Source organism: Monosiga brevicollis, genomic scaffold, assembly GCF_000002865.3.
Source record: "Monosiga brevicollis MX1 MONBRscaffold_7 genomic scaffold, whole genome shotgun sequence".
In the NCBI taxonomy this organism is placed as follows: Eukaryota; class Choanoflagellata; order Craspedida; family Salpingoecidae; genus Monosiga; species Monosiga brevicollis.
Window position 1 is genome coordinate 721,730 of NW_001865044.1, and position 24,279 is coordinate 746,008.

Consider the following 24,279-nt stretch of genomic DNA (forward strand, 5'->3'; position numbering starts at 1 on the left):
AGGTTGAATGGCACAACCACAACCGCCCGAGCAGTGGGCTTGCCCGGCCTGCACGCTTCTCAACAACGTGCTATTACCTCGTTGCACGTTGTGTGGGGCAGCACGGCCGGCTTCAATCAATGCCAAACGCCCCGCGTCCTCCCTCGATCGCCTTCAAGCACCGTCCCGTAAAATCAGCAGGAACAAACCAAAGCTGAGCACCGCTTCGAGCCAGCCTCAAAGCCCTGACACCAGTGCTGCCGCCAAAGGCGCGGGTTCCGGTGCAAACACGACCGCTGTCGCCACCGGCGCTGCTTCCGCTTCTAAAAACAGACCCAAGAGTGGGTCCAAAGCCAGCGTCAAGGCTGGCAAGACTGGGACCAAGGCAAATCCGACTCAACGTCGTGGGTCCGACCGCTTTGGCACCCAGCGCGATGGTACGCCCACCTATCGGGCGCTGCATCACCTTTATGAGCAAGGCCGAAGTGCCACGGAGCAGATTCGAGCTCCTTTCGAACACGGGCCTTGGCCCAAGGTCATTGGCGAGTGTATCGTACAGGGCATAGCCAACCGTAGTGGCCGTGGTTTGCTCAGTGCCGGAGACGCTCTGAGGTTCTCTTACAGTTTGCCCGACAAGCGACATTCACACCATGGCACGGTCACCTTCGGACGTGATCATGAGCTGGGTACTCTATCTACCCAGGCGTCTCTTTGGCTTGGGCCTCTTCTGGCGGCGGGAGCCGTCCGCCTAACGGGCACCGCCATCTACCTCAAGAACCCAGAAAAGCTTTCCTTCTCCGATACCATCGACATTTCCATCACCATCTATGGATCACCCGTGGCCTTTCTCCAGCGCCCCGACGAGGCCTTTGCGGGCAACGTCGCAACAGAGGGCCTCGAGGTGACCATTATCACGCGCGCCTGGCAGGCCTGCTTCACCAACTGCGGTTTCATTGACGCCAATGCGCATGGCGGGCCTGCTCTGCGACGACCATCCACTGCAGATGCCGCCACTGATTCTACACAAGCAGACGAGACGGCGGACAGGGACGGTGCTCAGGACGAGGAGGGAGAGGAAAACAATGACCTCCAATTCATATGCGAGCAGTTGGGCCTCGATCAGACGCTGATGCCCACGCTTGAACCGCACGCTTGCGTTAAGAGCACTCTTCGACCCTACCAGAAACAGGCTCTCTGGTGGCTGGTGTCGCGCGAGCAGCTCTCGGCTAGTGCCCGCGATACTGGCCGCGAACGCCAACTTCACCCTCTGTGGCAGGAAATGCGCTTTGCCAGCGGAGATGCTTTTTTCTGGAAACAGGCTGGCGGGCGCGTTTCCGTATACTTTCCACATGCTTCACAACAGGCGCGTGGTGGCATTTTGGCAGATGCAATGGTGCGTTGTCGAGACATCCTGCGTTTTATGAACCGTTGGCCAGAGGGGCTGTGTCATTTACATGCCAGATAGCGAGCGCTTAGCGTTTGCTCGGATTTGATCCATTCAAGTTAAGCATCGGGCTACCGTCTCGCGACTTCATCTGACCTCCTGTGTTGATCTGTTCCCAGGGGTTGGGCAAGACCGTTCAGTCCCTCGCGTTAGTGGCTACACAGCCGGCGCCACCATCCTTTATTGCGAGTCACCATGACTCGGCAGCGAGCAATGCCTCGAGTGCCGAGCCGCTTCTTGGTGCACCGACGCAACGAGCTCGCGATAGCCTTTCACTTGATGAATTTCTCGATGCGCGGCCTACGCGCAGGTCAAGCGATGGCTCAGAGGCAGCGTCAGCCGTCGGCAATGCTCTGGCCAGCTCCAACACATCAGGAATACCTGGTAGCAAGGCCACCCTCATCGTTTGTCCCGTGTCCCTGCTATCACAATGGGAAGAGGAGGTTCACCAACACCTAGAGGGCATGAAAGTCTTGCCGTATCATGCTCAGCGTTCTACGGTTACCCCCGCGCTCATATGGACCGAGTACGACGTTGTTCTGACAACCTACGGTACGTAGATGTACTGCAGGCTTGACTGTTCATGTGGGAATCGGGTGACGCATCGGCACGGGCCCCTCAGTCTGTGGGTGTGACCTTGGTCAGGCGTGGTGACTTCTGAGCACATGCAACACTTGCGGGGTCAGACCTCTTTGTTGTTTGGGACACACTTTTGGCGCATCATCCTGGATGAGGGTCACATGATCCGCAACCGCAACACTGCAGGTGAGATGAGGCATTTGTTTCGTCGGTCCAACCTGACTCGCCGACCCATCAGCACTTGCGCAACTCTGTTCGAATAATCTCAGTGCTGGTGTGGACCCGCATTGCAGGCGCTCGTGCTTGCCACGAACTCTCCGCCCGTAATCGTTGGGTCCTAACGGGTACTCCCATCCAGGTTTGTTTGCTTGCTTGTTTGTTTGTATGCGTGTTCGTTCGTTCATGATTATGTAAAATTTCATCGTTTCAACCATGGCGGCGGCGGCGGCGGTTACTCCACGCCGATTTGACGAGCAACATTTTGATGTAAACTCCGCTGGTGGTTGACACTTTAGAACCGGCTGGAGGATGTGTACTCTCTGATTCGTTTTTTGCGAGTGGAGCCCTACGCGCACTTCTCGTATTGGCGACAGCACGTGCAAGAGCCCTTTGAGCGCGATGAGGACGCTGGGATCAGCGCCCTACAAAAGATTCTAGCCCCTCTCTTGCTTCGGCGCACCAAGCATACCAAGGACGAGACTGGATCGCCCATCGTGCAGCTCCCCTCCTCGTCGGTCGAAGTTCTGATGCTCGAGTTCTCATCCGCTGGTAAGGGCATCATCACCCATTCCATCGACAAGCTGATTTGCTAGTTGCAATCACACAGAACTTTTTTTTTTTTTTTTTTTTTTTTTTCAATGTCAACCGGACGTCTGTGCTCTTAGAACGCGAGTTTTATGATGCCATCTTTCAGCGCTCCAAAAACAAGTTTGATGAATTTCAGGCCGCTGGCAAGGTCAGGGAGAGATTTCGAATCCGTGACCGTGATGGCGTTTGTGAAATGCAGCGTAGACCATTCACATTGGGGGTGTAGGTGCTGAACAATTATGCCAACATTTTGGAGTTGTTGCTGCGCCTGCGGCAAGCCTGTGACCACCCATTCCTCACCCTGCGCAACATGACGCAAGAGGAAGAGGCAGCGCGGGAGGATAAGCGTATGTTGGCGCTTACCCGATAGTCGCAGCGTCCTGGCTTGCGGTCCAAAGGGCCAGTTCCTGGTTTTTGAACTCAATTCTGACCCTGCTCAAATCATAGGCCTGCGCACACAAGCGCGACAGGGCGTGTTCTCTGACATTGACACGCTGGTCGCCAAGTTTATGTCTGACTCTCGTCAGGTTGGTTTAGTGTCGGCATGTGGTGCCATCTCGTTGTGGCGTCGTGTAAAAGCCTCGAGAAATACACACAAGCTCGTCTGCTGGAACCTGTGTGGCAGGGAAATGCAAGCCTTCGTGCAGACCACGTGGCAACAATGGCCGAGGATTTACGTTATCTCCTGCAGCGCAGCAGCCATGGCGCATCGGCGCAACAGAATCAAGGTGCGCAGGGTATCATGTTTTTAGTGTGCATCTGCCGCGGCGAGCAGCGAGCACAGCGATTGTATTCGTCTTGCAATATGACGGCACTGCATGCTCTTTAGAGACCAAAGCAACGGAGCAGGCCCCACCCGAGTGCTCAGTGTGCTTGGACACAATTGACGAGCCCGTGGTAACGCCCTGTGCGCACTATGGGTGTCGGGTCTGCATGGAGAACGCTGTGGATAAGTACGTCAAAATTCTCGCAGCAGTTTACTGATGCGTGGTCTTGTGCTTGCTCATGGGATGCTTCGATCATCCTATTTGTTGTTTCAGCTTCCATGAATGTCCACTGTGTCGCAAGCCTTTGCAACGCTCGTCACTATTTCGCATTCAAGCGCCCGATCCGGACGTTGAGAGTGCGGCCACCGCCCCACCCAACGAGGACGATCGGCAACACTGGCTGTCTTCCAGCAAGCTCAAGGCCTTGCTGGCCGATCTTGACGCGGCAACACAAGTACGCACACATTGCCCCCCATCAACGCACCTTTTTGCATTGAGGAAAAATGACAGGAGCAAGTCGTCCGTTGCATTCAAGATCTACACTGATACCCAAAACTTGAATTCCGGCACGATAGCAACCTGATCGGCCAAAAGTGATTGTCTTCAGTCAATGGACTTCCATGCTGGACCTAATAGAGGTAGGGCTGTTGCAGGCTGTCATCTTGAGCCATGTTCTCCGTTGTCAAAACCTTTGGTTCACTTCTCTGAGATTTTGAGGTTCAAATTCTGCAAAGATTCCTCTGACCTTCCTCCGATCCCCCACGCCAGCAATCCCTGGAGGGCACTGGACTTCAACACGTGCGATTAGACGGGAGCATCCCCCAAGTGCGCCGCGCGCAAGTTCTGAATCGTTTCAAGACAGATCCAGACATCCAGGTAGCCGCACTCTGAAAGATTGGGCTCCTCCTCTCCTGTGCCGATTTCGCCCTTCTTCATCTTTGTCATGCCGTTGTCGCCCAGGTGTTTTTGATGACGCTGCGTACAGGTGGGGTGGGGTTGAATCTGACGGCAGCCTCGCATGTCATATTGGTGGATCCCTGGTGGTCACCGGCCGTGGAGGCCCAAGCTATTGATCGTGTCCACCGAATTGGACAGGATAAGCCTGTCACCATTAAGCGCTACATTATGCGGGATTCCAGTACGTAGATTGGGTGGCCGTCGATTACCCCGACCTCTCACCGAAACAGGGTGTACATGATTCTTGCTAACAGTTGGAGTATGATTGTCATCTCATGCGTTGCCTTGCTCATTGTGCAGTTGAGGAACGTATCTTGGCGTTGCAGAAGAGAAAGCGTGCGCTGGTTCATAGTGCCTTAACTCGCAATGGTTCGTCTGCACACAAGCACTGAGAGCTTCCGTACGAGCAGCAGCAGAACCTCACCCCGCATGTGACATCCTTCTCCCCGTGTCCCACGCAGCGACGGAGCGGCAAGCAGAACGCATGTCCGACCTTAAGCTGCTATTTGGCCAATTCTAAACGATTTGACCTCTCGAAAATCGATGAAGAACACAAATGAATGGGACAAGAAGGAGTTACAAAACAAAAGCTGCTGTCATAAAATGTCAGATAAAACTTTTGAGTGAGAATCATTGTTATTTATATACAATATTTAAGGTATAGTATCCTTAATGGAGCAGTCCATTGGTTTGCGGTGTTGTGGCCGAGTGGTTAAGGCGTGAGATTTAGGCTCTCATGTGTTCGCACGCGCAGGTTCGAACCCTGTCAACGCCAGCGCATTTTTTTTTGCATTTGCTTAAGTTAGCCTTGCCCCGGCTGGAAGACCAAGCTCTTGGCATTGGACTGATGTTTTTGTTTTTGTTTTCGTTTCGATCTCTTCAAAAGTGTCAATTAGTGGGAGCAGGCGGGGCACAGCACCGCTTTTCCCATGGTGGATGCTGGCATGGATGGTACTCGTACCATCAGAGCCTGGTTGCGGGTCCTAATGAGTGTGCTCTAGTCGGCAAGAATGTCCTTATCTTGTGACATGACAGGCGCAGGCCAGACATTGCCCTGCAGCGCCACCTGCTGTGGATGCTGCACATGTTGCGCAGGCGTCTGAGAACAGTTGGGCAGGGGGCTCACGTCGTCAAAGGTGCCATCAAAGTTTTCGCAGATAAAGGAGCTGGTCGGCCAAGAGCCTCCCTGAACATGCACGTTTCGAAAAACCATGTTTGTGCAGGGGTTTGAGGCATTGCAGCTGTACACGGGGCAGCCAGCGAAGATGAGTTGCGGTGAATAAGGGCTGGGGGAAGAAAACGATGTTCATCGGCAGCGTCAGGCGATGGGGCTACAACTGGGAACCAACCGAAGGATGCCGGGGGAAAGAAGGGCGTTGGTGGCGTTGATGTCCTCCAGCGTGATGTCTGAGATGGTGATGCGTGGGTTGGTGGGACAGTCTGGGTTGAGCGGGTAGATCATGCAGCCAGGGCCATGACCATCAGGTTGCTTTTGCTGCTGGGGCCCAATGTAGATGGACCACCACAGCGGGTTTTCCATGGTCAGGTTGCGGTAGGTTACATTCCGAATGACACCATAGCCATCTAGATGGCAAGAGCAGAGGAGGGAGGCGCGCGAGGAGTCCATGCCCCAACATGAGAGGCAGATCGAGCATGTGGGTGGCACATTCTTCGAGGTGTGGCAAGCCGGCAAATGCAGCTGACCTTCGCCAGGGTTGGTCTTGATGTAAACACCTTTGATGGGAGCTTCAAAGCGGATGTTTCGAAAGAGAACGTTTTCCACGCAATTAATCTAGTCCCGCGAATGTGGAGGCAAAGTCAGTGACAGTTGAGAAACCATGTGGCCCAAGCAAGAGCTGATGTACTGGGAGCAGGGCGTACCCCAAGGTTGGGCGGCACCGAGCCGATGGTCATGCCGACGCCAAAGCGCACGGTCGAGTTTTCGACCAGGTAATCTCGAGAGCAGTTGCTGAGCACAAACTTGGAACTGGCGGGCTTGATGGCGACGGCATCATCAAAGTTTTGGATGGTCACGTTGTAAATGTGGACTTTGGTTCCCGCGGGATCGATGCCATCAGTGTTGAGGGGAAAGGTGGGGATGCCAATGGGCAGGGGTGCATGCGCCTCGGTGGTGAGAAGCCCATGATTGGCCAATAGCTCGCGCTGCGCTTCAACGTCCACCTCAATGGAAATGCCGTGAATGGTAAAGTTGTGAATGTCGTGCAGGCGCAGGTGGAATTGGGCGCTATTCTTGAAGCGGAGGTTGGCAATCTCCACGTCTTGGCACAGGTCCATGCAAAGCATGTGTGGGCGGGTGTGAATAATGTTGAGAATGATGAGCCACCACCAGTCGTAACCCTGCCCGTCCACTACGCCGCTGCCGGTTAAGAGCAAGCGGCTGCAGTTGGTAAACTGGAAAATCGGCAGTGAGTTGTTGTGATCATCCGTGGGCCACAGGGACATGTTCAAGGGAGCTATCAACTCGCCATCGATCTCAAAGGTCAGGTCGTGCAAGCCGGTATAGCTGCTCGGCGCCATGTAAAAGGTGGCAGGGGGCACATAGACGGTGCGATCAGCCCCCAACGGCAGCTGGGACGCGTTCTGAGCGGCTGCCATCAGCGCCGCGGCATTGCGCGTGGCCACATAAAAGTTGTTGCTGTTTGGCACAGCCCCAAAGTCCAAAATACTGACGCGTCCTGTCACTGCCGGCATGCCCGCGACGAGCAAAACCAACAGGCACGCCAGCGCCAGGCGCACGCGCCGCGATCGCATCTTGCTGCTCGTTGGTTGTCCTTCTCCAAAAATGAGAGAGAAGAAGAGAGAAGAGAGAGAGAAGAGAGAGTGTTTGACAGAGTCACCAACAAAGGCACGAAGACACATGTGGCAAGAGAGAAAAGAGAGCAAAGAAATTGTGGACAAAACAGTGTCCCATTTCAAGCTTCTCATCTGACAATATTATCTGACAATCAGTCCACACCTTTTCTGCTTCTTTTTTTTGAGGTCACTCGCTCCTCTCAATTTGAGCGGACCCGAGGAGCTCGGAGCACAAGGGTGATGGCGTCTCACGCGCAGGCATCAGCTCAATGGCTTCTGGCAGTCGTACTCGTTGCTGCTGCTTGCGTGTACGTGCTTGCATTGGTCAGACATGGCATAGGATAGAAAAGTGCCCACAACAGCCCAACTCACCCTTGATGCTCGCACGTCCATTGTATTCAGGTCCATGGGCCTTGCTGAAGAGGATGCCTCAAACTCGCTGGCTTCGTGCGAGGCACTCGGCTGGCAATACATCCCTGTGAGCTCTCTCAACTCCCACCACAGTTTCCTGACTTGTGATTTGCTTGGGATTGAAAGCTTTTCCTTGGTCACTCACTTCTTCGCCTGCCATGCTCACCACAAACCACCTCCAGGCCTACCCAGCCACATGCATTCCTGCCAGCCTCACCGACCCGGGTTGCAGAAGCAGCGCTCCCATGGATTTTGCCTCTGCATTCCAGTATTGTTTTCACCAATCAGCGCGACTGTGCAGTGCTTCTGAGTTGCAATCCATCATTCTCAACGGCTGCTCTAACGCCACTAGCCAGGTTGTACACGATTGCTATCCACCCGCCTCACAAGCAGATTGAAACATCTGACCCACCCTTGCCCGATCAAGCAAAGAGCGAGGAGTCAAATTGCCCTCATGGACTCAAACACGGCTCAAGACTCAGAGGGCAGGATGGTCGTTATTTTACATGCGTTGTTTCTTCTTCATCTTTTTTTTTCTTTCTCTCCCAACGTTGCACGTGGTCTGTCGCGAGCTCATGGACGCTTGCTGTTGCTGTCTGGTTATAGTCTTGGAGCCGCTCCACCAACTCTGCAGGCACGGCTTATCTCGCCGTCAATCTGACCAGTGGAACGACTTCAAGCCCTAGTGCTTCAATGCTCTTTCCCACCATGTCTGTACCCTTCAGCAAACTACGCTGACCTTGTTGCAACCGGCGCGTTAACACTCAAACGTCGCTGCATTTGACTCCGGCTTGTGACGATAGATGCTGCGCTGACTCTGTGTCTGTGGAACGTCGCTCTGACGCATCCTGTACCGAGCTTCGTCTCGAGGCTCAAAGCTATGGCAATCCCAGCAATGATTCGGTAGGTCGGCCTTGCTTGCAGTGTCCGTGCATGCACCAAGTTGACTTGCCTTCTTTCTTGTTTTGCCCTTTTCGCTAGTTGGCCCTGGTCAATGGCTGGACTGAAATTGCAGAGGGCGTCTGTGTATCGCCGTATACCACCTACTTACTCGATGGCACAATGCTCTCACCCCGAGCTGGCAGCGATGGCGATAGCCAACGCTGCCTACTTAACGTCACCGCGGCAGATGCAACCAATGTACATTTGCCTTTTTTTCACTCTCCCCGCTTGTCCTGCTGCCGTGTTGCTTGTCTTCCTGCCTCTGCACCAAGGCTTTCTTGCCTCTCCACCACCACCACCACCACCACCACACACACACACACACACACACACACACACACACACACACTCGCTCACTTGAATCTTTGCGCCTCCATTGTGACGTAGATTTGCGCCATGAATGGCGCTCGCCTCTGTTACCAAAATGGTGCGTCTTTGCGCCAGCACTTGAGGGCAGACCGGCTCAAGCACTAATTGATAAATTGCATGTGCATCTGTGACCTTGATGTATTTCTAGAGCTCGCAGTCACCGACAGCGTCGCGGGCTGTCAGCGGCGGTTTGCTGGCGCACACGTGCTCACGGGCTCAACCTGCGCCGAAGGTCAGTTTTCCTGCCGGCCTGGTTGCACTTTGTCCTTGCCCGCAGCCTTACCCATGTTACCGTCAATCTGCACGCGCTGTCAAGGCCATGTTACCGTCCGTGCCAGCAACACCAGTGACACACGTTGCAACGCCATCAACGACGCATCTCTTCAGTATGCCGTTGTGTGCTGCGGCGATGAACTTCCCTCCATTCAACGGCTCTCCGAGAAAAGCTGTGCAGAGCTTGAGGCTGTCGGCTTTGAAGAAACTGCCTCTAGTCGTGAGCACATCTGTGGTGCCAGTGACATCAATTCGGTGCGCCTGTTGTCCTGCACCGTGCCATGTGATCTGGCCCATAAGGACTGTTGAGTCCCTGGGCATTGGTTTCAAACCCGATGCACCCGCCCTTTCTTGTTTCAAAAGCACTGATAAACTCGCTGGCCTGACATGCATCTTAAACAAATAATTGGCATGTGGCATTAGCAATGTTTTGCCAACGCCACTTTTGCTGAAGCCGAAGCTTTCTGCTCGGCCGTGGGTGCCAGACTCTGTACGCTGTCAGAGCACATTGCTGGGGAGGCCCGTGACACCGGCGTATGTACATTGCGTCATTCGTGTCATGGTCCTTTCCCAGGTGCTCTTCAAACCTTGCTTTTGTCTGGCCACGTCTGCTCTCGTTTGGTTGGCCCCCACAGTGCCTCTTCAACATGCAGTCAACATGGTCGGCGACTCCATGCGGCCGCGACGGTTTGAGCCACATGGCCTGGAACAGCCAAGCCAATGCAATGTCTTGCCACACCTCTTTGGAGCAACTGCCGTACGCGCTGCTGTTTTTTCGCATGTCCCGTCTTTTATCATCTATTCGATCTAACATGCTCCCTTGTGGCCTGTAGGGTCCGTTGCTGTGCTGACGAAGTGTCAGTCTTTGGCGCTCTGACGGGTACCTCATGCAAGACCTGTTCTCAACTGGGCTGGAACGCTGGCCGTGCTGGCAGTACCAACATTCGCACTTGCGCCGGCTCTCGAGTGGTGGGGGCTTCTAGTGAAAACGGTGCTTGTCCATTGCGGGAGATGCCTTGGGATACGGCCGATCGTCTGTGCTTGGACATTGGTGCTCGTTTGTGCAATGCAGATGAGATCATGGCTGGGGAGACGACAGGCACCGGTGTAAGTTGCACGACACGTTGACCTCTTGCTCCTCTTCTGTGCTCATCGTGTTCGGCCTGTTTTTTTTTTTTTTTTTTTTTTTTTTTTTTTTTTTTTTTTTTTCCTTTCTTTTCTTTTCCTTGACATGTTTGGGTCAACGGCAGTGAGAGTCAAGTGGCCGCAATACCCTTGCCGCAAACTTCACAGCTTTCTTTGCCCTCCTTGTTCCATTTCGCTTTGCAGTGCAACCTTGACGCCCGGCTTATCTGGTCTCGTACGCCGTGTGGCGACAATCACTCCTCATTTGTGGCGCTAAACGGCAATTACCAAGATGGGGATGTGGTACACTGCGTGCCTCGTGCCAACAACGCGACGGCGCTTGTGCGATGCTGCGCTGATGTAGAAAACATCAAGAGCGACCTCTCTTGTGACAGCCTGCGTGAGGCAACAGCACGTTACAACACCTTCCGTATGTTGCAACAATGGTCAGACATTGACAACGATGAGGATCAAGTCTGCGCAAACAGCTTTATGCTCTTTGATGCAACGGTAAGTTTGATTTGCGCTTTGTGCAGGCGCACGTCTTGATCACACCGCTGTTTCATGTTTACATCTGGGTGTTAATCATATATCATAATTATTTTCAGTTTGTTTGTGTTTGTTTTTATTTTTGCACTTACTGGCTGTATTTGAATAGGGCCAATATGCGCAAATGACAAATTCAATCAATGGCAGCGATGCGCGCTGCTTCAGCAACAAAACTTTTTCAGAGGCAGACCAGATCTGCAATGCCAATGGCGCACGGTCCGTTTTCCCGAAAGTAGCAGGCTCAGCTGCACTCGGCCGGTCATCATTGTCGGCATCCTTACTTGCCTGGCCATTCTGCTAGCCTTTGTACATCGATCGAAATGCGCCGTCAAGCCAAGGGAACGGTGCGCCTCATATCACGACAACGAAGACACTTTCTCTCCCCAACCCGTTCCCACTAACACTTTGGCTGCATCTCGGGGGCTTTTTTTAGGGTTGCGCGTTCGACGCCAGGGATGTCTACGTAGCTACCAGCTCTGAGTGCTACGTCAACAGCTCCTCGACAAACTATGACGGTGTTTTGAGTGGCTATGGTGGTGCTTTTACCTGCATGCCCAAACAAGCTTCAATCTTCGCCGTTCGTTGCTGCGGTGATGAAGATAACACTGGTGCAACCGTATCAAACATTGAGACGCCTACTCGCTCGCTCAAGAGCTGCCAAGAGCTAAGCTGGAGTTACCAGGGCCTTGGTCGCCTGTTGGTCTGCAGTGCCAGCTCTTACCCGAACGGCACCTGCTTTACCGACGGACGCGTGGCCGACGAAATCGACTTTGCTGAGGCGAATCTTCGCTGCCAGTCTGTAGGAGCGCGTCTTTGCACCTCCGCTGAGGTCGTGCGCCACGAAGCCTTTGCGACTGGTTGTCAGGTCAGGGCTGCCTTTTTTTTTCTCTCTCCTACCAGCGTCTAAGCTGAGGGGATCTCAACTCATCTGCGCCCGTGCCTTCTTTCTCTCTTTGTAGATCAATGGCAATTACATCTGGACATCAACCGCATGGTCAGTGACGTACTGGCCGCGGCCCGCGTAGCATCAGCCCACGGATTGTTGCTTGTGGGCAACGCGCCGGCCCTGCTCGCTGTGACGCCCCTTTTGCAGCTTATCAAATTGTGCCCCAATAACAGCGATCGCTGCAACGTTGAATCGGCTGTTCAAGTGGCTGAAACCAGTACAGGCAGCCGTAAGCGGTGTACACCACTCACTGGCAAGGGCGAGTACGTCGACAAAACTTGCGACCACCATTTTCTTGACAAACTTGACATTCGCCTCATGTACCAACAACCGGTTTTGCCCTTGGCTCTTGCTAAATATAATTGTGACCCGTTAGGCTGCGCTGTTGCGCTGATGCTGCCACAGACACGGCGCTATTGACTGGGACCAGCGTAAAAACTTGCGGTGACTTGGACTGGGATCCAGTGCAGACGCAGGGTACCTTTGCTCGTGTGTGCGCCGAATCACAGGTCAGCAACCTAGAGATGGCCCTCCCAGACTGTCACCTACTAAAATGCGCCATCCGTACCTCAGTTATATTTTGCGGACCGCGTGCCTTCTATGGTAGATTGTGGTCAATGGCCAGGGTGACCTGTCTTGTGCCGCCACCAACGTGACTTTCCCAGTGGCTGAAGAATATTGCGCCAATATCGGAGCACGCTTGTGCAGTGCCGAAGAGGTCGAGGCTCGCGCTGGCTCGGGCTCAGGGGTGAGCCGGCCGCGAGACTGCTTCGTCTCCAATGTGGTCCACGTGCTACCAACCTACCCAATGGCTTGGTGACCCTTTCCTCATGGACTCGTGCTTATGTTAGTGTGGCTTGAACTCGGAGCGCATCTGGACCCGTAGCCAATGTGCCGCTGGATTTTACACTCTGGCCGGCCAGCCTAGCAATCTGGATAGCATCCCTAAGCTATGTACACCCAGTGATGGGCGAGCGTATGTTCGGGTAAGAAAGTGTACAGTGATTGTCTGGGGTGCCAAGCAATCGGCCCATAGCTTGCCCCTGGCCGGGCATAAAAGGGCCTTCACCCTCATCGCATCTGCCTGTTCGTGGTGCAGTGCTGTGCCGATGAGCTGCAAGATCAGAGTGATTACTCGTGCTCAGAGCTGGGAACGTCCCCAGCACAGTATACTCAATTCCGCAGCGGAAATGCGTTTCCAGTTGCTTCCAATATGAGTTCCAGCTGCTTTGAGTCACGTCTTACCCTCGACGAGCAGGGTCAGCGTGTGCCGGAGGACAACGACTCACTCTGTCAGACTGTCTCGGAGACCAGTGTCGCGCAACGTACCTGCTATCAACAAGGTCAGGTGCCATCTGCTGCTCGGCTGTTTCATGTGTCATCTAACTGGGTCTCCACGATGCAAATTCGGCTAATGTTTTTTTCAGGTGCTCGTCTCTGCACGCGCAGCGAGTTGCTCAATCTTGCTCTTGCTTCGCAATGCAATACCTCGGTAAGCACAAGATTCTTTGGCTCGGCGTTTGCAAAAGGCGCTGTCGTACTGCAATGCTCTCTTGCTTTCGCGACGGCATTCTTTTGGACCTCTTTCGTGCATTGATGTCATCTGTTTTAGCTGTACATCCCCTCGTCTGCCAGCTGTACAACCATCGATGGGTACATTGGACGTCGGGCTTTCCTTCCTGGCTCTGCGGATGAGCTCTGCGTGCCCAACGATGCATCAGCTGCCACAAATGTCCTAGCCGGTCAATCTTTGGCCGTGGCCTGCTGTGCCGATGTTGATGTTCCGACTCGCGCCGTTTCCGCTCTCTCATGCTCGCAGCTTGGATGGTCTGTCTTGCTCTTTGCAGTTGACGTCATGCGCTTGTTGCCGGCCAGCATTTCAGTTGCGGAGACATGGACCAACACTTACGCATGATGGTTGCGCACGTGGTCGTCGACCAATATGTGGCAGGCCGGAAACAAAAGGAAACTTGGCTATCTGCGGAGCTAGCAAGCTGGGAGCTGAGGCAACCTGCTTTGCTGATGTGGTGCGACCTCCCTGCGCGCATGTTACAGAACCACATCTTCGAATGTATCCCTAGCTCACCTTGCCTGCTGCGGCCCCGATCGCTCAAAACGCATGTGGGGACGCAGCGGTATGAAGCTGCAGATGCCATCTGCAGCGCTTTCGGCGCACGTCTTTGTACTGTCTCCGAGCATATTGCTGGCGAGGCCTTGGACACGGTGCGTTACATCACATCTCGGCCTGGATATCGACTCCATAATGTCCACCACCCTCGCTCCTTGGTGTCGCCATACCCCCAAGACCTCAATTCGCCGACTATCGCTCAGGGTTGCAATTTCAATGGCCGGGCAGTCTGGACCGCAACCCCTTGGTATGTGCTCAAATATCCTTGAACAATTTGCCATCTTTGAAGCATGTGATGTTCATCGCGGCAGGTAATTTTCAATAGCAATCAAGGCGGAATCGATGGCCAGCATATCATTAAAGGTACTGACGTTGAGTGTACGAGCAAGCTTTATCTTGCCTCAGTGCGCTGCTGTGCAGGTTGGTCAATTTTTTTTTTTTTCTTGTGAAACGTCAACTAATGTGCTAGGAGTTGGCAAGGCAATTTCGATCATCCAACAGCGATACTCGCCCAGTCATGCTCATCCTTTTTGGCCACATACACTCTAGATCGCCAGATCAAGGATGTCTACCTGACCGGTTCTTCGTGCAAGAGCTGTGGCGAGCTCGGGTTTTACCACCAGGTTTGACCCCAAAACAGCACCATGCACCGACACATGTTTTTCCAACGGCCCTTTGCCTGCTCACACTATCCATCCCTGGGCAGTCGCGACGAGGCGATGGAGACGTTTGTGGCGAGAGTGAGATTGTGGGCCCGACGGAAGGCGAGCGCTCCTGCTACCCAGACCCTGTCACATTTGACCAAGCGTTGCAAATGTGTGGGCAAATTGGTGCGCGCCTGTGCAGTGCAACGGTGCGTGCGGGATGCCGAGGATGGCCGGGCGTGTCAACGATTCACTTCTCCGCCTTCCTGTGCAGCAATGAATCTAACATGATTTTTCATTTGCATTCCACACCCCCTGCATTTAACCCTGCAGGAATTGACGGTGGGTGAGGCCACCGGAACAGGCGTAAGTACACTTGCACCCTTGGCACCTTGCTTTGGCTGATCGCCAAGAAGTTGTGCTCTACAATGGCCTGCAATGGACCGTTGGGACATGGTGCCGCGGGCACGCCCAAAAACTTGGTTGGTCTCAAGAACGTGCGTGTGCTTGCTCTTAGTGCAATCTTAATGGCAAGGCGATCTGGTCCCGGAGCCAAGATGGCTGCGCCGATGGGGAATTCGTGGCAATTGCGGGCTCAGGAACCAGCGCAGCTTCCACTTGTTTGCCAGCGTCCGAAACGGCCTTTGTGCGTTGTTGTGGCGGTAGGTTCTTGATTCAGGTCGCCTTTAATTTGTACCACTAGGCCAACTCGGTAAACCTCGAAACATGTTCTTCCGGATCTCCATGGTAGATGAGTATACAACTCCGCCGGATCAGTCCTGTATGCAGCTGCAACAGGACAACGCCCGGTTGGGCATGTCTGGTGATGTGGGCTGGACTTTGGATGACAGTCGTGGGACCTGCACGGCATGGCATCTGCCCTACAATGGCGATGGTTCCCTCACCCGCGAAGGCCGTCAATACGCCACAGTAGACGACGCCGAGCATATTTGTGCCTTGAATTCGGCGCGCCTCTGCACAGTCAACGAACTCATTGACAATTTTGATACCGCTAGTGAGTTGCATGGCGCGTGATGGCATGCCTTGGTCTTGGCTTTTGAGGGTCGCATTTGCGTTGGTGTAATACCAGGCGCGCTCAAAAAAGTGTATGTGCCTGACCTTGTGACCTCGAAACTCTGTGCAGACGGGCAAAACGACACCGCATCAGGCTCAGGGTGCTCGGTGGGAGGTGAACCTGGCTTGATGGTCGTCAATGCCAATGATCTCAGTGCCAACGGCGCATACTGTGTGCCACGCGATGTCGCGAAAGATTCGAGAACGTTTGCCGTTCAATGCTGCTCGGATCAAGCCGTGCCGCACATCGAGCGGTCAGCAGCCTCTTGTGAAAATCTAACATGGGACCTGTCGAGCACAGATGCCCGCAAAGACGTGTGCGGAGCTTCGCTTGTCATCCCCACTTTGGACGGTGAATGGGCCTGCGCAGGCCAAGTGTCATATACTGAAGCCGTCGATATTTGTCGCAACATCAGCGCTCGGCTGTGTACCATTGGGGTGCGTATGATTGAGCACCATCCAAGGCTTATTGTGCCTGGTTTTCTCACGTGTGCGGGTGTCCATGCTTCTAACCCTACTGACATGTACACAGGAGCTCACAGCCAAAGCCGCTCGCGACACGGGGTCAGTACGACCCTGGCTCTCTTCGTCCCTTGCCACTTGTCTTTTCAGCCATCGCTTGAGTGCTACGTTCCTGGCGCAGAACTCAAGTCTGATGTGCAATTGTTCTGTCCTTCAACCGTTCAGCTGTTTGTATAATTTTGAGCATACCTGGAGCAGCAGTGATTGCACGCGTTGTGGAATCAGCTCACATTGGACCTTTTTGTCGGCGTCGACCACCAATCAAGCCAACGATCGCGCTTGTGCTGATGATTATCAGCTGCGTGCCGGTACGCAAACCATCGAATACATCCGTGCTCTCCAAAACTGCTTTCCCTGCGCTGCAATGTCCACCTGAATCATCTTAGTTGGATCCATCACCCACATTTTTCCCACACCTTCTCACCTTGGTCCCTCGGCACATGTACGTGCCTCGTGCAGTGCGTTGCTGCGCGGATGTGGAAGAACGGCAGTACTTGGATAGTGTCTCCACTTCGTGCAGTTCCTGCGAGCAGCTTGGCCTGTCCCCAACGACTGTACGCAACTTGTATCGCTGTTCATTGCCGATCCTTACAACCAATTCTTCTGAGACTGCTGTCTCGTGCTTTTTTAACGATTCTATAGGTTGATTACGGCGTCTGCGGCACCAGAGACGTGCTAGAGAATGGGGCGTGCACACACGCCAACGTGTCCTTTGTCACTGCGGGCGAACAGTGCTCAGCCATAGGCATGCGACTCTGCGATATCACAGAACTCGAAGCCGGTTTGTACCAAGGCGTTAACGACGCTTGTAGCCTGGATGGATCCGCACTGTGGTCGCGCAATTCGTGTGGCACCGAATCTGCATACGTCATCACGCCTGCCGGTCAGCGGGAATGTCAAAACACTTCAACACCAACAGCAGCCTTTGCGTGCTGCGCCGATACAGCGTATATCCTCAAGTCTGAAGCATCATGCTTGGCTTTGCAGTTTTCCGCCTTTAACGTGCTGAATCATCGCGGCACAGCTGGTGGTTACAGCTGGTTGGGCACGAACCAGACAACTTGTACTTCGGGGCAACTCACCTTTGATGAATCTGCTCAAATCCTGGATGTGAACGATCGGTGTCAGAGTGGTAAAACTTTTGATGAAGCCGAAAAAATATGTGCCATCAATCAAGCCCGGCTGTGCCAAGTGCTTGAGTTGGAGCAAGTCGGCATTAACGAGACTTGTGATGGCAGTGAAGTTTCTGCTTGGAGCGGCACTGCCTGTGCATTAACCAATACGACCATTGGCTTCTATCGCGTCACTCAAACTGCTCCTGGCGTGTATAATCGCACTTGCTTGCCACGCGATGGTGGACCAAGTGCCACGAGCGGTGTACAATGCTGCGCGGGTATGTGCATCTCGCCTTCTTTTCTGCGTGCGCTTCCTACATTACACATCCTATGTATCTTTGGGCCTTGCTTTTGTGCACGACACTTGGTCAACCGTGCCAAGGCTTCGTGTTGTGTGGGCTGGGCAGAAACTCAACCTCATCTTCAATTTTGGCTGTTTCCAGATGCGACTGGCACTACTCCCATCCGTTCAACGCGCAGCTGTGCGCAACTTGACTTTGCTTTTACCCCGTATGGTCCGGACAACGTATGTGGTTCATCCTTGGTGATCAACGGCAGCTGTTTAGGAGATCAGGTGAGTTGGTAGGAGGTGGTCAAGCATTGCTGTGGTATCCTCCCCAGGGGAGGAACTTGCATCTGCGACCACGCTTCGACGCCTCTCATGCGCAGATGAGATTGTTTCAAGGTTTCCTTTGCGCGAGCCGAGGCCGTGTGTACGGAGCTAGGCGCACGCCTGTGCACCTTTGGAGAGTATATCGCTGGTGCCACGCGCGATACTGGGTGTGGTTAGTCCTGATAGCCTTGAGCCATGCGACATGCATGAGTGGCCATATTTCATATGGCACACATGCACCCATATCCACGAGTGCTTGGATGAATGGTGCTTTAAGCTTTCTTTCATGTTCTCCCCTGTTTTGGTGTTGCAGGCCACAACAACGCTCCTGTTTGGACATCGACGGATTGCGGCCGATGTGGACGCACTGCCAAGTTGAGTCACAGGCATGATGGTGGTGTTACTAGCTGCCTGGAGCCCACCACGGGCTCCGCCATGGTTCGCTGCTGTGCAGATGTGGTCACGGACGCCACCATTGCCGTCGGAAAATCGTGTTCAACCTGCTCCCAGCTTGGCTGGACAGCAATCAACGATTCCGTCACCACTTGTATCGAAAGCGCCGTGCTGCAAGACAATGCGCTTGCCTCTCCGCAATGCCTTGAGCAGCCTATTAGCTTGGACGTACGTCGAGACGTCTCCTGATCGAGCAAATGTCGCTGTGTATGGCTTGAAACCATTCATCTGTGGTTGCTGCCCTCGTGACAATGTTTTTTGCGGTGCCTGTGGGCATCGCAATGCATAACTCGTCTCATGCGCTCTGGCTTCACCTTTGACATAGTTGGCTGTTGAAGTGTGCCAGGCACAAGGGGCACGTCTCTGCGAGCGATCTGAAGCCCGTGAAGCCCGCAACGATTTGACCTCTTGTGGTATGATGCGTCATGTATTGAAACCATTTGTTTGGATTGATTTTGTATTTTGTGGGCGCGCAAGGGTAGAATGCACAGGCCTGTCCTCTGTTCTTGCCATCTGTTTCCCTCAAGTATCTAAACCACATTATTTGTACTGGTCAACAAATGTCAGGTCTCCATGACGAGTTTGTTTGGACTCGGACCTCGTGTGCGGCTGGCTACTACCTTGTGCGGGCCAGTGATGGGGCCGAAGTTTGCACAGCTACCACCAATCTGGCCCATCTGCGCGTACGGTCATCATGCCTCATCGATGTGCTGGTTTCTGTTTGATTTTTTCCTCAGAAAGGGAATTTGCTTGTTCACGGTTTCTCATTTCCTTCCTATTTATTTGTGTGGAGAAGGGGTGAAAGTCGATCTGTCACTCATGCTTGCTGTGCTTTCCACTCTCACCCCTGCGCGTTTAGTGTTGCGCGGATGAGAGCACGCCTAAATCCGATCGATCGTGCAGTGAACTGCGAGATTCTGGCCAATTCTTGGGCACACCTCGGGACAACGATGATGTTTGGTCTGCGCCTTCCTCCAGCACTGATCTTGTGTGCGCCGCCTCCTACATGCCCTATGGTCTCGATGGTGAAGTTTTACCGCCCACAGCTCAGGCGCGATGCCACAAGAATTACAGTTTTGCCGAGGCTGAGGCATTGTGCAGTGTGAACGGCGGTCGTCTCTGCACGTCTTTTGAGATTGAATTTGAGAGTGTCGGCACGGGCTGTGTACTTGGGCGCTTCCCCATTCACACGGCTTCGAAGTGCCGCTTACCGGATGGCACCGAGGGCATCGTTGATGTGGCTATCATGGCCGGCAACACGTCTTGTGTTCCCGCGTCCACGAGAGCAGCTGTGCGTTGCTGTGCAGGTATGTGTCGTCAGGAGATCAACATCAGTGCCAGGTTTTGCTCCCGTCTCGCAACTCATCATGTTGCTTGTGCGGTGACTGCTGCCACTTGTGCTGTGTCTGTAGATGAGGTTGTGGAAGCCGCCCCAGTTTCGCGCCTGACCTGCTCAGAGCTCAATTACTTCCCATTGAGCAAAGCAGCTCAGGTCTGCGCGGCGCCTCTGCGCTTTGACAACGGAACAGTGAACACCGAGCCCATGTCGCAAGCCATTGCTCAGGCTCGCTGTGAAGCATCAGGCGCCCGTCTCTGCACCGCCAATGAGCTTATGTTGGGTGCAGATGCTGGCTCGAGTACGTTCATTCCCGAGGTTGCAGCACATCAGCTTGGCTGCACGTTCTGCTTCGAGTACCCGTGACCATGCCTGTGCATTTGTCAGGAAAAAGTAGGCCAACTGAGCTTGACTACCCGTGACTTCTTTCTGTCGCTCTCTTCTAGATGACGGCCTGGATGCCTCCTATGTTTGGAGCTCGTCCGATTGCTCCACGTGCAGTGCCAATGCCTTTGTTGCTGTCAAGTATGGTTCACTCTCCACTCTGGGCTACGTGGAAACGATGTGCCTCCAAGGCACGGATGTTGCGCCCGCACGGTAAGAGCCTGTCATCCACAGCGCTTTGCTTTCGCGGGTTCCGCGGTGTGAGCTTGGCACGTGTGTTGCCACCCGATACAAGCCGTTATTTCCGCTTTCCTTCAGCTTGGATTGATTTGGCCCTTCCTTCGTCCCAACATCTCACTTTTATGGGCATCCTGCTGTGGTTGGTAGCTGCTGTGCTGATGCAGCCAATGACGAGGTTTTGCTGACGGGCACGTCATGCAAGACTTGTGATCAGCTGCGCTGGGGCGCCGCGCGGGGAGATCCCAATGTCTGTGGGTCCGACTTGATTGTCGGGACAACAGGAAACGCACAGTGCCCCGACTCCCGTTTGACTTTTCGACAAGCTGAGCAATTGTGCCAGGATATAGGTGCTCGGCTATGCAGTGTGGACGAGGTCGAGACGGAGATTGCAAAGGGGGACTGCGATCCAGATGGTGACTTTAAAATCTGGACACGCGAAACCTGTGCCGATGGTTTTGTGGTGGCGTCGCACTTTGCTAACACACGTAACACTGGCACGCTCTGTCGAAATCCCGATCGCCTGGCATATGCACGCTGCTGTGGTGACCGCGATGGTGTCATGTCCGATTACACGTGTGACGCTCTTCGGACTGGCACTGATCAGAGCAGCAACCCAGCGTATGGTACGCTAGTGGGGGGATGGACGTCAGCTACAGCTGCGCCTCAAATCAACGCCTCGTTCTGCTTGACGCCCTTTGCAACCCGAACTCTGGCGGGAGAACTGTTGCAGGCTGGCAGTCGCCTCATTACCAACGCCTCAGCAGAAGAGGTGGACCGCTACTGTGCCATCATGGGGGCACGGTTGCCTTCTGCCTTTGAGCTTCGGCAGGGCAAGTCTTTGCTCCCGGCACCTGGCGAGGGCGTCGGCGACTTGTATGCCACTTCTTCACGGTGCACAGTAGACGATACGGGGGCCGGCGGATACTTGGCTTTGAATGTGACCAGAAACCGTCTGAGGTGAGAGGCTCTTCGTGGATACTTTGTGAGCACATCCTGCGCGCTTGAGTGCGTATTCACGGCCCTTTGTGTGTGTGTGTGTGTGTGTGTGTGTGTGTGTGTGTGTGTGTGTGTGTGTGTGTGTGTGTGTGTGTGTGTGTGTGTGTGTGTGTGTGTGTGTGTGTGTGTGGAATGGGCCATAATGCTCAGCTGCGTGGACGCCGCACTCCCCATTGTCACTGTTCGGTGTGCTGCCGATGAGGAATTTGCCGCCCCAGCCCGCATCCGCTCTGAAGCTTCATGTGAGGCCTTGGGATGGACGCGGTTCAACTACGGCACTGTCGAGGTTTGCGGCGAGTCTGAGGTGGACAATGGACAGTGTGTGGGCTCGCTGGTTACCTTTGACGTTGCTCAAAAAGTTTGCCAGGACAGCCACGCACGGCTATGCACCTATAGTGTACGTGATGGGTGCTTGTTTGTGAAGGGGCGGGGCGAAGGATTGAAGAGGACCGGGTAGTCAGGCATGCCTCTTTTTTTTTTTTTTTTTTTTTTTTGAAAAGAATTCCCGCCAGCAATTCTTCTTGACGTGCATGCTCTACTTGTCATTGCTTAATGCCTCGCTCAAATTGTAGGAGCTGGTCCGTGGAGAGGCATTGGACAGTGGTTGTGGACACAATGGCAAGGCCATTTGGTCAGGCACGAGCTGTGGAAGATGTGGAGTGTCATCGTATCTCACACATTCATTTGCCAACTTGAATGCTGTGGGTTATGGCGAGCGACAATGCCTGCATGTGTACCAAACAGCGGCTGTTCGTTGCTGTGCCGATGCGGAACTTGCTTTCATTCCTACTTTGTCACCCACCTCGGCGAGCACGCCCGTTTCCTCTACCACCGACCACGCCACCACGATGTTGACAACGTCAGGCACTTTGCCCACAGCTGCGTCGTCTACTGTCTCAAGCTCGTTCACGTCTGCCAGCAGCACTGTGTCGAGCTCTGCAGGCACGTCGACAGCACCTTTGACAACTGCAAGCTCCGCGGGCACCACGACCATGAGCCCTAACGTCACTACAGAAACGGTAGGCACAACCCCCATAATGGGATCCACCACCTTGGGATCCACCGCGACCACCACTACCACTACCACTACCACTACCACTACCACTACTACCACTACTACGACCACTACTACTACCACTACCACTACCACTACTACCACCACCACCACTACCGTCCCACCCGATACAATCCTGGCGCGAGTGCGGATTCAAGGGATCACCGTCACCGACATCAACTTTGCACAGATGAGCAACGCGCTTGCCTCTACAATTACTACTCTCAGCGGGCGTGCTGTAATCCGCGCCGACAATGTGTATGTCCTAGATATTACGGCTGGCTCGGCCGTCGTGACGTTCTCTTTGGTTATGCCCTCGGTTGACGATGTACCCCTTGTTGGTTGCGCCCTCAACGCGGCAATTCGCAATCAGAGGCTGGCGCAAGACATTGCTACCACTATTAACCATCAAGTTAACAGTGTCATAATGGAGTTGTTTCTCTGCAGCTCTTGCATCGACGAGGCGAATTGCGCTGCTCTGCTTCCCGGCACAACGGCTGCACCATTCACCACCACTCCCAGCTCGGCCACATCTGCCAGCGACCAGACAGATCCTACTGGACGATTCACGACCAGTTCTGGTCCGACGTCAGAACATGTTCCATCCACGACAACCGACTCGAGACCTGCAACTGGGCGCTCCACTCGCCCAGGTACTACCGCCAGCACTGCACCCGGCACTGAGCAAACAACGGTGGCACCCATGAATGGCGCCACCACGGTCGACCCGTCTAGCGCCCAGTCTGGTAGCAGGAGCCGAGACAGCGGACTGGCCATCGGTATCATAGCGGGCTTGGTGGTGGCTATTTTGGTTGTTGTTGCTGCCGTTGTTGTTCGGCGCCGGCATCAGCAGCACAGCAATATTTCTGGAGCTGGTGATCGCCGACATGTCTCTTCCTTTACGAATCCCATGGTGAGGTGATCCACGCGAGTTTTTTGTGCGCAGACACGTTCTGCGCCGTATTGCTCACACTTTGTTGCTGTGTCTTCTTTCTGGGGCCCCACAGTACGGTGGTAACGAGGATCACATTGTGGAGGCTGGCCACTATGCCACCGCTTCCGACCCGTATGTTTGCTTGCTGGGCGTCCCCATGTTCCTTCCTGTGCAAGAAACCCTCAGGGGCTGCAAAGCTCTCTTTCTTCTGGCTCGTGTGCCAATTGACCGACGATGTGGGTTGCCTACCACTTTAGGTTTAGCACCGCCAGCGCCAATGAGGGTGAAGGGGACGATATCACTGACTGTACGTACGCCTTTGTAGTGGAACGTAGGAAGTCCTTATTGACTGACGCGTGTTTTTGCAATCTGCCAATGATACCCCGACGCAGATGCCAACCTACCAACTCCTTTGGAAGAGCCCGGGTATATGGATGTGTCTGGCAGACATGGTCAGGGTATGTTTTTTACGGCTGTATCTTTGACGTCTTTGCACTGCTGGAGTGCATTCACCTTGGCTGTCATGCTGCCCGAGTGACCAGAGGCCCGAGCTGTCAACAGTAGCGGCAACAACGACGACAACGAGGAGTCTGCATACATGGACGTGGGCCCGGCTGATGACCATGCCAATCACGCCTTTAACAGCAAAGATCACGTCGATCCCTTCACCTATTAATTGGCCGTCTTTCCCATCTTTCACTCCTTCACTCGCGCCCCCCTTTATGACACTCGTCAACTGAAAATCGAAATTTTGGTGAAATTTGAAAAAAAAAATTTGTTTGTGTGTGTGTGTGTGTGTGTTGTCAAACAAGCAACAAAACATC

The 24,279-nt window shown here is 53.9% G+C and overlaps 3 protein-coding genes across 3 annotated transcripts; 2 read left to right on the top strand and 1 right to left on the bottom strand.

Moving 5' to 3' along the window:
* Positions 1-7: 7 nt before the first annotated feature.
* Positions 8-5,053, top strand: MONBRDRAFT_24613 (uncharacterized protein; the record flags this gene model as incomplete). The annotated part of the gene is made up of 15 exons (XM_001744839.1): positions 8-1,372; positions 1,543-1,975; positions 2,069-2,188; positions 2,296-2,360; positions 2,518-2,770; positions 2,887-2,957; positions 3,036-3,156; positions 3,257-3,336; positions 3,435-3,537; positions 3,639-3,762; positions 3,850-4,030; positions 4,152-4,214; positions 4,537-4,714; positions 4,834-4,902; positions 4,995-5,053. 15 exons carry the CDS (start codon positions 8-10, stop codon positions 5,051-5,053), a joined length of 3,285 nt encoding a protein of 1,094 aa, XP_001744891.1.
* A 477-nt stretch (positions 5,054-5,530) lies between these two features.
* MONBRDRAFT_24614 (uncharacterized protein) lies at positions 5,531-7,305 on the bottom strand (the record flags this gene model as incomplete). The annotated part of the gene is made up of 4 exons (XM_001745014.1): positions 5,531-5,774; positions 5,883-6,117; positions 6,238-6,325; positions 6,415-7,305. The coding sequence occupies 4 exons, from the start codon at positions 7,303-7,305 to the stop codon at positions 5,531-5,533; spliced, it is 1,458 nt and encodes a 485-aa protein (XP_001745066.1).
* Positions 7,306-7,587: 282 nt separating this feature from the next.
* On the top strand, positions 7,588-24,131 carry MONBRDRAFT_24615 (uncharacterized protein; the record flags this gene model as incomplete). Its single annotated transcript, XM_001744840.1, has 54 exons — positions 7,588-7,655; positions 7,750-7,825; positions 8,365-8,468; positions 8,562-8,661; positions 8,740-8,898; positions 9,088-9,127; positions 9,218-9,301; positions 9,347-9,597; positions 9,766-9,876; positions 9,978-10,099; positions 10,176-10,447; positions 10,832-10,977; positions 11,126-11,232; positions 11,318-11,360; positions 11,450-11,811; positions 11,976-12,010; positions 12,042-12,225; positions 12,339-12,471; positions 12,570-12,710; positions 12,814-12,948; positions 13,062-13,305; positions 13,390-13,454; positions 13,575-13,789; positions 13,914-13,989; positions 14,018-14,097; positions 14,268-14,337; positions 14,402-14,510; positions 14,640-14,713; positions 14,797-14,943; positions 15,068-15,100; positions 15,252-15,396; positions 15,486-15,749; positions 16,179-16,246; positions 16,341-16,372; positions 16,496-16,638; positions 16,717-16,772; positions 16,973-17,723; positions 17,889-18,019; positions 18,131-18,230; positions 18,372-18,496; positions 18,569-18,679; positions 18,837-18,924; positions 19,079-19,194; positions 19,371-19,818; positions 19,924-20,148; positions 20,294-20,444; positions 20,619-21,428; positions 21,459-21,864; positions 22,040-23,102; positions 23,175-23,242; positions 23,529-23,587; positions 23,713-23,762; positions 23,848-23,913; positions 23,998-24,131. The coding sequence occupies 54 exons, from the start codon at positions 7,588-7,590 to the stop codon at positions 24,129-24,131; spliced, it is 9,396 nt and encodes a 3,131-aa protein (XP_001744892.1).
* Positions 24,132-24,279: the final 148 nt, after the last annotated feature.